At 34.8% G+C, this 12,256-nt stretch overlaps 1 protein-coding gene across 1 annotated transcript in view; it reads left to right on the forward strand.

Annotated features, from left to right (window-relative positions):
- The first annotated feature begins 1,377 nt into the window (after positions 1–1,377).
- The window catches only part of LOC110370738 (protein O-mannosyl-transferase TMTC2), an 83,915-nt gene continuing 73,036 nt past the window's right edge, over positions 1,378–12,256 (forward strand). The window contains exons 1-2 of the mRNA XM_021326653.3: positions 1,378–1,736; positions 9,905–10,033. Of these exons, the coding sequence (XP_021182328.3) occupies positions 9,945–10,033 (89 nt within the window). The 5' untranslated portion in view covers positions 1,378–1,736; positions 9,905–9,944. The remainder of the gene's footprint in view (positions 1,737–9,904; positions 10,034–12,256) is intronic.

Below are 12,256 nucleotides of genomic sequence, written 5' to 3' on the forward strand. Positions count from 1 at the left end.
TAAGAAACGTATTATTAAAATATGTCAATATACCCATCCGCAGCGGTTTAGGAATTTGATGTCTTTTTTCCGCTTTATTTCAATATTGCTTCAGTTATATTTTTATTTATTAAGCGACGTACACCAAAATATTAACGACGGATTTTATTTAATCAGCAGACTATTTGACTTATAATTATATTTGTGTATTAAGACAGGTGCATTCTATCTCTATTCTTATATTGAACCAGATATGATTTCTAAAATTATCAGATTTCTTATTAATACAAAAGACTGCTATTCTTAGTAATAAATAGCAATATTAAATAATTTGCATGTCAAACTTGAGGTAGCTATTATAAGGCTAGTCTTGAAGTGATCTCGATACCGTTATCAAAATTGGAGCATCGGGTTTCTGGAAAGCGATCAAATTACCGACATCCAGCTATATTGAAGTATCCATTTTCTTAAGATATTGTAGATTAATATTTCTATAATAGTATCAAAGCATTTAAAATACAACATCTCACTAACTAATTTTAGAAATCATAGTTTAAAATACTTATTAGAGGTATATATGTCAATTAAAAAAATATATAAACAGGAATTTGTGTTATGTACGGATCATTGATTTATTTAAAGTATTCGTTATTTAACTTTATGCGTTTTGATCAATAAACACATTAAAGTTGGTAAATTAATCATCTAAATCTATAGCTCTGATTTTAATTTCCAACTGTTATAAAAGTGTAAAATGGTAATTAGACGTAAAACCAAATCCTTAATAAATTTTTACGTCATCTGTTAATAAGGAAAGTCATCATGCATGATAAAAGCCAGGAAATCAATCTAGCATGATCATAACATTACATCGCACACAGTATTGTATCCAATTTGGTTTCATACTCTATTTATCGTCGCCAAAACTAATCACCACAGAACGATGATTGGTCTGTTTGTAAAGCATAATACGATCCAATTAATTACCACTAGAACAACAAGAGGGAAAGGAATGGCGTGCAATGGCGTGCGTGGCTTTCATCGCCGGAACAAAGTCGCCGTGCAACAAGTGACGTTTCGTCCCTAGCCACCACCTAAGGCGCAATAGCTTTTCCTTATAATAAAATATTACCCAATAAATATACCTAACCGTGAAAAATAGATCAGCCCCAAAATAATAACTTCCACTACCCAGTTGTCCATGGTCTCAATTCAAATGTTTGATTTCAACCGCGTCTTCAGTTCTCTTAGTAAACAGTTCGTATGAGTTTATTTACTTTTCGCTACTTTTAAAAGAGAATGATAGTTGAGTGCGCGTGCGCGAAATCCGAGCGAGAGAATTGTGCGAGAGGGAGGGCTGACAGTGGCACTCGCTTCGACCAATCGATTAGTCGCATAACGATAGCGGCTTCTTAAATGCAGATGTGTCGTGTATACCAACGTCAGTCGGCTAGCGGCAGGCGGCCGGAGCCCTCGATCATGGCTCCAGACAGCCGGTCCAACATATACGCTATCCTTTGTAGTGACTGTAACGTTCGGCCGGTATAAACGGTTCGCGAATGAATGTGACCACACATTCCGCTCGCCAGTGACATGTAACTATATTTATCGTCGGACGTCATTATTAGAGAAACTTTTAAAACTACTTCCAACTTACGAAAACGGCCTAAAACGTTAAGTTTAATGTAGGAACGGACACTCGATTAGTGATCAAATTTAATTATGAAGTGAACAAAGAAAGGATTGTACCCGGAAAGGTAAAATCTACAAATGTATTTATCATTTCAAATTTTGTTGTCTTAAGTTGTTGCATGAATGAATAAATTGTGCCGATGATAATAGAAACAAACACGAGCCGAGCTTCTAACGATTAGTTTTATGATTTCTGTAATGAATTATAGGCTTCATTCATTCTAATTTCGTTGGTAAATACAAAAACGTTTTCGTTTAACTTTTAGCTTTTTGGGCCGTTCTTGTTTCAAGTAGAGCATAAATGCGGCACGCCTTCCTGGTTATTTCTTGATTGATAAGGCTAACAGTGTAACCAGTTATTATTTAACAGTCGTTCGTTTCATTCAGGTTTTAACTTGACATTTTCACGAACATTCCAATAAAATGGAAATAAAAAACAAATAGAACACTTCGTGTTTGCACGTAAACAAATCACTTCCTTTTCATGTTCACAATTACGTTTAAATCTCATATTTAAATATAAACACGCATGTTTACATTTTCATATCATTGATGATGTTACAAAATCATCAACATCAATAAGAAAGTTAAAAGTCGAACATCACAAAGTGTGAATTACGAACATATTCGTAGCCAATTCGTAGCACTCTCGTAGCAGTTTCGTAGACGCCCGTAGCGGATGATAACATAAACGTTTAAGATATAGAATTGGCATACCTGTCGTATTGGCACCTTCAGGATGGTTTTGGGGACGGTCGTCACCCCATCTGCTATCTCATAACCTCTTTACTGCTCGAATGATATGGAACTTTATTTTAACGATTCACGTGGACTGAGATTAGAGCGCCAGTGAACGAAATGGCTATCGAGAATCGATTTAAATGTTTGTTGCCATTTGCACGGAATGGAATTCTATTGTTTATGTTTTGATATTGAGCTTAGTGTCCAATTAGTGTTGTATGCGATAGTTTTGTTGTAGTGATTTTGAGCACATTTTGCTATCACAGAGATAAATTGTTGTAGTTCCGGCTTTTAGTATTCTTTCAAGGTTTAGTTTAAGTAATTCCTCTTTCTTATTGAATATTTATTGTAATTACTTATGGTTGAAATAATTTAAGCAACATTGTAGTATTTTTTAATTTCTTAGTTCTTTTCTAAAGTAGCACAATAATATAGTTTTTTATAACGATTATTTTTGATTGACAAGAAATCCTTCAAAGAAGTTTTGTTAGAACATACTTCAAACAAAACTTTTTAAAATCAATTGCTTGTTAAAAATTGTTTCCTATTTCTTTGAAGTAATATTTCAGTGCGTTTGAAAGATAATAATTTAATATGAAAATGTTAAATTTTTGTGTGATTTTACATTTAAATACGTTATTAGATATTTCCTACATTTATTTTGTTTATCTTTGAACATACTTATAAAAAGTAGACAGAACAGAAAGAGTATTTCTTCTAGACAAAAAAATTGTAAGCCTTTCAATATACCTAATGATATTCTGCTTAAACAAGTTCCTGAACTCTTATAATATTTTTGAACAATAACGTAAAAAATAATATTATATCATTAGGACGAAAAGACGAGTAAATTATGATAAGGAAAACATTTCCCTGTTTTACATTTTGTTTTGTAATACCTATGTCTCTACCTATTTTTGTTGAAAATAATAGTGTAATTAATTAAATAATGATAATCTCTTGTAAATATAATTACGAAGTTCGAATATAAATTGCCACATTGTTATAAAATAATGTCACGTTTTTTATAATATGACATATTATTAGGAAAAACATAAAAACCAGCTCTAAGTATACTCGAAGCATCCGGATAAAAATATGCCTATTTTTTTCCCAAACTACACAAATAGTCTACAAAATTTCATTTAAGTCGGTTCAGTAGTTTTATCGTGAAAACGCGACAGACACTTTCATAATATCTATAATATCAGTACCTAAGCGTATATAAGATAGACGTAAAAACATAGTTCGTTCCATAATTCATCAGGTTTTTATCAATAGTTGGCTATGTACGTTGTATAAACAACAGACATTCCGACGCGAGGGTCGAGCGAGTCCGGGGAGAAATTACAATAGGTACCTGCATTCCTCCCGGGCGGCCGGTATTCCATACCTCTCGTCTTTATGCCAGCTATTGCTTCTTGGATTATCTGGCCTGCCGAGCTAAATTACAGGACTGAGGTACCTTATACCCGCCAATACGATCTCTTATACCTGTTCCGTTTTATCTCGGGACGAAATAGTATTTTTTTTCGTTGTTTCCTTGAGCTTTCGGAAAGAGAAACGTAGCGTATTTGTTGACTTGCCTCCCGCGGAAGTTTTAAGAGTCAACCGAGGGAAATCAACGTGGTTTGCGTAAGCGATAGGCTTACTTACTACCCGGATTTTTATTCGTTTGTAGTTTTTTAGATCTGTGTAGGAACAATATACCTAATTCTGATAAGATATAAGACTTACCTTAAAATATATTAATATTGAAACCATGTTGATAACCCAACCTTGTAAAAAACGGGCACGGAAAATACTTACCTACATATAAACTGTTGTTTGACACAGAATATCTGGTGCCTACATATTTCTCTTTAAAAATCTTTTTCGCAATTGATAAAATCTAAAATAACAATTTACTACAGCAAAACCTGATCCGAAAGCTAAGCAAAGAAAATAGCAAGTACATTGTACAGTTCCATTAGGGAGATTTTAATCTTATATTAATTGATTCTATCGAATAGTCTACACGAAACGAACTAAAATGTTTGAACACTCGATTTTTTAATCTTTTAAAAGATCAAAACATCACAACGCTTTAGTTTTATTAGCGAAACATTTTTTTTCGTAACAAAAAAAGTATGAATGGTACTAGACTTTTGTCATTTTTCAATTAAACGACACAGTTCTGGCGGCTAATGTAATTAATATGCTCGCACCACTTTGCACGGACTGTTAGACTCGTTTTATTTTTTTTATACACGGAAATAAAATTTACAGCCAGCCTCCGGCCGTCATATCGACGAAATTCCGACGGCTTTCCACAGTCAACGACCTCGCACATTCATTTCATTCTTGATTCCACGAGATTATATAACAGAAAACAGTAGGCACGTTACTACTTGCAATCTACTTCTTGCTATATTATTTTATATATTTTTATATCAGAGCAGATCAAAGAATTTCCCTTTGTCTTATTTTCCTTATCCTGTGACGTTAGCTTTTTATCTTAAATAAATGAAAATATATATTAATGTCGCGGATACGTAAGCTTATACATGGTTGAATAGATTGAATACTCTGTCAATCTGTATCTTTACTTTTTATAATACCCCGTAGCTGCGGTCTACCTGCTATTCAAGGAAAGGATAATCAGAAAAGTTCAGAACAGTACCTTTTCAAATCTCATTTATTACTGTTATTAAAAGTTGATGAATACAGCAATGTTCCTTTGTTGTGGCTTTATGGTAGTCCTGCGTTTTGATTATCAGGGAATATTCTTGGACAACAATTTCCCGGAGAAGGCTGAGCGTCGCTTCGTGGTAAAATTTATAAGACATAACCCGGGCGGTTTACTTTACACAATCATAAAAATCTTATTTCTTGTGGACAGCCAGGCATTCTGCTAGGGTCACCAGGAGACGATCGAGTACAAATATCTAAGAAGATATTTTTATGAACACAGACATAAGAACAAAATAAATCTATTTAGTTTTTCAATGTTGTTTTATTCCATTAAAGGAACTTTGTACTGCAAGTATGACTGTTATAAAATATGTACACTTGGTGGGTATTATCCAGTCTGATTGGTTATTTCTTATAGAAACTAAAGCTGTGCTCGGTACCCTGACATCAATACGGTTTCTTCGTATCAGTACAAAGTAGGAGCGTCTGTATTTCAATGAGCCCGCATCTCGAGTAAGTCATATGTTACGATACAATGAGCTGAGGCTCACTGAAATGTAGCTAAGTTTTCATTACTAACCGACTGAATTCGTACAGACCGAACGAAACGGCACTGGTACCAGGGAGCGGTTAACCGCAGAAGTACCATAATATGATACTTGGATAATGTAGGTATGTTTGTATTTTGGAACTGCTGAGTCAGTATTCCAAGCTACTTTTCCGCCGACCTAGTAGGTAACAATAAATTGAGCCGAGCTATCGTAAACGTTACGTCTATTCATCCCAGTGGAGTTTCTAGTAGATACTAATTTCCGATAAATTTGTGCGTTCTCGCGAGTGAAACGAGCCACGGGGAGAAATTTATAGCTTTTGAAACGGCGTTCACCTTTGAATTGAGCGTTAATCTTGTGTGAAAGACGCGACGTAACGGCGAGATGCGAATGCTTGCGATCTCCTGCTCTCATTGTTTAACCAAGTAAGACCTTCTATAATGGGCCATAAATTCACAATCTCGACTCTTGATTTTTAATCGAAGACACATTTTTCACTAAGCCGCAAGTGTCGACGTATCGCGACGGGAGAACGGTGCGGAAAATTTGTTTAAGAAAGTAATTTATCACTTTCCGATGGATATATTTAAAAAGGGAGCCGCGCCGGCAATTTGCATATTTATTTGGCAATAAGTAAATTATTGCGAACACGTTGCGGGTTAATTTGGTACGTGGCAGCCCTGAACGGGGCGGCGAACTGCTTTTTCTGCCCAAGTCATGCGTAGTTATTTACCTGTATCTGATCCTTTGTCTATTTTCGCTCCACAAAGTTCGCTTTATTTGCTCTGCACGATTGGCTGCTTCATTCCGACATAACAAATGAAACAAAGTTATTACTAGTTTTCCGGATTACTTTCTTTAGCAAACAAATCTTTTGCGTTAGATAAATCAGTGTGTTTTAATTTTCCTGTATTTGAGAAATATAAAATGGATATTTTATATTTCTGAGAAAGGGAAATAGGTAAACTTACTTACAATACTAAATAATAATCATTCTAATAAAAGTCTGGTCGTTATTATACCAGAATATCGTCCCACGTCGTTTGTATTAATTTTCGTAGAAAGTACGCATAAAGTGCTATTATGATAATGTCCATTGGTTGGAAAATGTAGGGGCGGGAAATGTACAATGCAAACGACTTTGGGGGCCTATTATTCGCAATCAAAGCATCAATATAAAGAAAAGTGATCCACGATATGTTTGTTCCACTTTAAAGAGCTATTCAAGGACAACCCGCGGTGAGGAAAAATTCCCTTCTCTTTTACGATTTAATTTCACGCTACCTTTACACGAAATGCGTCTTTGTGGAAAATGTTATTTGAATAGATGGGAAATTGAAAAAAGTCCGCGATATGTAAATTATACGTAAATACCTACGAATTATTTTTTGAAAACATTATTCTTGAAATTGAAAACGTCACTAATTATATATGATTATATAAAACTGGCTGAATTTCCAAAACTGTGTTACCTAATTAACACGCTAAATTCAAGTGCAAGTCTTGAATAATGCACAACAGCTCTCCACACAAAACGATAGCAAACAGGAAAGGCGCTGTAGCTCAATTAGTAGAAGTACAAACACTGCGAACAGCTAAACAGCTCGTCGACATGTCCCAGAGATAAAATGAACAACATTGTAGTGCTTGACAACTGTAATAAAGCAACCCACTGACGCATTGTTTACTGACGGTCGGCGGTAAGGCCAACGAGACGTCTTGCGCGCAAAGCCTGCGTTTGCATGCGACAGCGCTTTCGGGAACATAAAGGGCAGATTCGGACGGAATATTAGCATTGCGCTGTTATTTTGCTCCAAATGTATCCCTTTACACTTGTAACGAATAAGGACAATGGTTTTTTTGTTTCTGTAAGTTATGGGCTAGATGTGCACGAATTCATGATGAGTATTTTAGATGGTATTATGTAGCATACTTCGGTGATCAGTTAGTTGTAACTAAGTACTTGTAGTTTGTCGATTGATATTTCAGTACAACACCACTTAAGTAAATATTAATCTCATAACACGAACTAACACAACAGCATATTCCATATAAGAAAAACACACACAGAAAGAGTAATTAATTCCTTTGAAATATGCACCTGTTAAACTAAACAGTAAGTTTCACGTTTGCCGACGGGAGCGAGTCCGGGGACGGACGACAGGCGTGGTGACACCAACTGTGTCCAATGGAAACGTTCGCGCCGTGCACTCATTCCTAACTAAATTGTTGCGGATTAGATGCGCCGAAATGTTGCATAAGTTTGGTGTGATTTATATTTGGTACCTCTTTGTTATTTTAGATTAGAAATGAGATGATATTTTGTTCTGCGGGATTGTTCAAAAGAGTTACCAGGGTACATAAAAGGCCTGCGACGGAACACGACGGTTTTTAGTCAGTCTGACATTCTAACCCAGCGGGAGGGGTCATTTAATGATTTTTGACGTCCTTAAAAAAAAGATGATATTTTGTTCTTATTTTATTTACGTAATGTTAGATGATATACTGTCAATTCTAAATACCTTTAAGTGAGATCTACATGGCATTCAGTGACATATTAGCTGAAGCTAATATTACAGATTGAACGCGCATCTGAGTAATTCACTCCACTTATTCCAGAAAAGGTTTACCGGGAGCTTTTTTATTAAATCGTCGATATTTCCGATGTTCCTTCTAAATCATTCTGTCCTAAAATCTTTTGCCGAAAACGACGATAAGCCATTATAACCCTGATTCGGGACTGTAATTTATTTTGTGTAGGACGAGTGGAACCAGTAAATTGTAACTATTTTGTTCGTTCGCCTCGCTTTGAAAGTCGTCGGTAGTTTAGTAGTACTATGTAGTTTTATTCAGCAAAAGTCTGACAGAGCCTCCGTCCATGGTTACAGGACATCTATATGGGTTTCCACGTAAAAAAGCCACGGCTGCCAAACAATGAAAAATGACGCATATCGACCTAGGATTTATGAGAACAATAAAAAAGCTGTGTTAAAGCTCTCGTGCAAACCGATGCATGTTAGCTATTTGTACACACATGACACAGATATTAAAATGTGATATTTAGCGCGGTAAAGATTACTTATACATGACAAGGTTCGAATAAGTTCCCATTTCAGATGATTGCGAAAGACATATCACAGTAAACAATGCATACAGATAAATTATAAATAAAATATAAAGTTAATTCCGAATAAACTAGGCGATTGACAAAATAAATATGTAGAAAATTAGGCTCGTTTAATATAGTCATATCACATAGTTCCTTGTATTTTTTAACAAACATACATTCATATCTGAACCAGTTATAACATTAACCACTCAGCTTAATTGCAACGGTATCACCAGTTTATCTGTACAAATGTAAGAGACATTTCTCACGTTTTAAATATCCATTTAATAATTAAAAAGTATGTAAAGCGTCTAGTTAGAATGGTACGTTACCTAAACGCGATGACGTGCTCTGAATACATTTCCCGCTAAATAGAGAATACATTGTGCTGAAGTTTTTAATTCAGCTTGGAAATCAACTAACAGCTCTAAACAAAGGTTTAATGTGTTGGTAACGCGGAGATAGTTATTTCAAGGAAACAGTTCTGTGTTTTTCTAGTTTTTTTTAACGCTGGTTAAGCTTTTGTTAAGCGTTGTCATTTATTTTGTACGTGTGTTTTTTGTTAAATAAAGATTTAAATAGTTGGTTATTTAAACTCGGTTAAACATATTTTATTTAATCTCTAAAAACGATAATACAAAAAAACGAAGATGATGATGATGCCATTGTATATCATGATACTGCGTAATGGTTTTAGAAAGCAAAATAAAAGCATCTATTTCCACTGCATTAGTACGTGAAAATGTGCATGACACGTTAAGCAGCACGCTTGAATTAATTTATGTGTTCTCGTGTTCAGGATTTTACTGGCCGACATTATCTAAGACATTGTTACTGCCTTATTTCATTTCAGCGCCTTTTCACTCCATACAATACAAGAAAGTAGTATAAAATACATATAACCTCTTAGAAGACATTTTTCAAAAATTCAAATATAGAATTCAGTTTGACATTTGTTTTTTTCTTATGTCATTAAGTTTTCAAGCAAAAAGATTCCTACTGGCCAAAATATTTGGTCAAAAAAGTTTTGAACTCAGTTTGATATCGTTTCGATTGTGCCACAGCTAAATGCCTATTACTAGAGCATTGCCAAAGGGGGCGGGGCTATATTAGTTTGAAAGCCTTCGGCATATTATAGTTTAGATATTTTTTGTTGCAGAGGGGCGGGAGGAACTGATGTAGACACCAGAGCGACGAGGATGGAGCTCTGGGTGACGGCAGCTAGCTCGCTGCTGGCATTCCTGTTGTACTACAATACCTTGGACGCAGGATTTGTTTATGATGACAGGTAATTTATTTGTTAAGTGTTTGCTTGGTCTATCACACTATAGACGGATAATCTACGATTCACTGGGATGCACGGTTTGTTCCGTATGCATTGGTAATTTATTATAGTAATCCGGCGATGAGTAAAGTAAAAAAGAATTGTATTAAGAAAAGTCTACCGGGTATCGAATACACGAACTTATTACCAGAACTAGGGTAATTAGGCTGCCAAGAACGGGATGGCAAATGCAAAAGTTGCAAAATTATATCTGTACGTGAATGTGGTAATATTTAAGCAGTATTTAAATCTATTAATATACCTATAATTATTCTACAGTTTATTTTACATTTTAAAAAGAATGTTCATTCTACTGTGCTCAATAAGGAGGTAGAATAAAAGAACTGCGATTCTATTCAAGATAATATAGATACCAAGCTTTTGAATTTCCTTTTGCAGTGGTTCAATGAGAAAAATCTGGTATCTTTTGAAAGGTCAGCGGTAGTCACATCGCAAAATATTTTTATTTAATTTATCTAATTTCCGTTTGAAAGATCTTTTTTAAAAGTCCCTTCACGGAAAGACGGAACGGCCTTTAAGGTGCGTCAGATCTGCCTACGTTCGCTTTCGACTGGTTCAATCACAACTTATGAATGTTTTCAATAGATTTGCAAAAAATATTGATCGTCATTTGTTTTGTTAGTTTAGGTAAGGTAAATAATATAATTTGCTTATGTGCCTAAATGTACTCCAGCAAAAATGTACATCATTGGTTATAAATGTTATTTGATACCTATCTGTTAGATGTATTAGATAAAAATTCAACAAGTACCTCTTGAAAGAGTTATTATAAATTTAATGTCACGTAAAATAACAAAAAGCGTATTTATCGGGTTTATATTTAGTAAAGTAATATTTGGAGGGAAAACGACAGTGTACCAGATTTTTCACGCAAAATAACGTTATCAGGTTTCAATAGGCGGGTAGCGAGCAATATATTGTTGCTTTGTGTACGTATGTGAAATATACGGAAATAGCTGCCAGTTTTATCTGAGATTATAAGTACACATATTCGTGGAAAAATATGTAGTGCAAAAGTATAAATAGGTCGCGATTATTTTTATTAAAATTCATTTAAAGCGAACATAGAGGTATTAACTTTTTTCAGAAGATACTTAAATGTTCCGCTAAATACTCATGAACATTGTTACAATAGGAGAGATTTAATATAAACTTTGCTCATGTAATTTATGTTTTTACATAAAAAGAACTACGGTCAGATCCTCTCGAGGAATGCCACCAATTAACACCTAAATAAGGCTCCCTGCGGAATTGAAGGAGCTGTAAAAAGGTAGGCCGCTATTTGGCGAACGCCCAGACTTGGGCATGTTGAATAATTTAGATTTTCCTTTGATCCCATTGTCCCTGAGGGTATAAGGGCAGCCACATTATTGTGTTTGATTTATACTTTGTACTTCTTCGAAGCGAAAGGCGGCTTAAAACAATATTAGTTCCTAACTTTTCTCTAAATTTTTTCATGAACTTCTAAGCGAAACATCGAGTTGTCAGTTAAAAGTTATAATGTATCTAATGGATTAGTTTCAAAACTGTTTCCTTTGATATTAAAGTTAGGTATAACAGTACGAAGAAACAAAAACGAACATGTCTAAAAGCACTTATACTTATGTCATGTGTCAAGCGTGGTATTAACAAACACTATAGGAGTGAAGTTGTACGAGTACATTTGGAGGACAGCGCTAATTTTCTCAGTGGAAACGTTCCAAACCGATAATCGTGATAGAATCGATGAACTTTGTTTTGGATCAGAGCTCGTCGAAAACCGCTCCAGTGTTTCGTAATTGAGGGCTTACGTGACGACTGTGCACAGCTGCCCACAACTCCCCCAACAAAAAGTTCCGCACTATCCCCAACTTTATCTCAATCTTAGTTTCGATTCTACTAGGGACGCGAGTAGTTTTTATCGATATGGTTATGAAAACCGATATAGGCCAATATTCCTAGGATAGGCTTCGATATAAAATGTAAGGGATTACGTATTTTGCTATTTCAGCCTTATTTGATGCGTGTACATAGATTGATATACGCTTTATAAGAGATATTGAAAAGACATAAAATGCTGGCTTTGATATTGGAAATAGATTTATTAACAAACAGAATATCTTATATGTAATATCAGGTTTATTGTCATACCTACCATTAACCGTTATTAATAACTTTGATATTTCA

This window comes from Helicoverpa armigera, chromosome 13 (genome assembly GCF_030705265.1).
Source record: "Helicoverpa armigera isolate CAAS_96S chromosome 13, ASM3070526v1, whole genome shotgun sequence".
NCBI lineage: Eukaryota > Metazoa > Arthropoda > Insecta > Lepidoptera > Noctuidae > Helicoverpa > Helicoverpa armigera.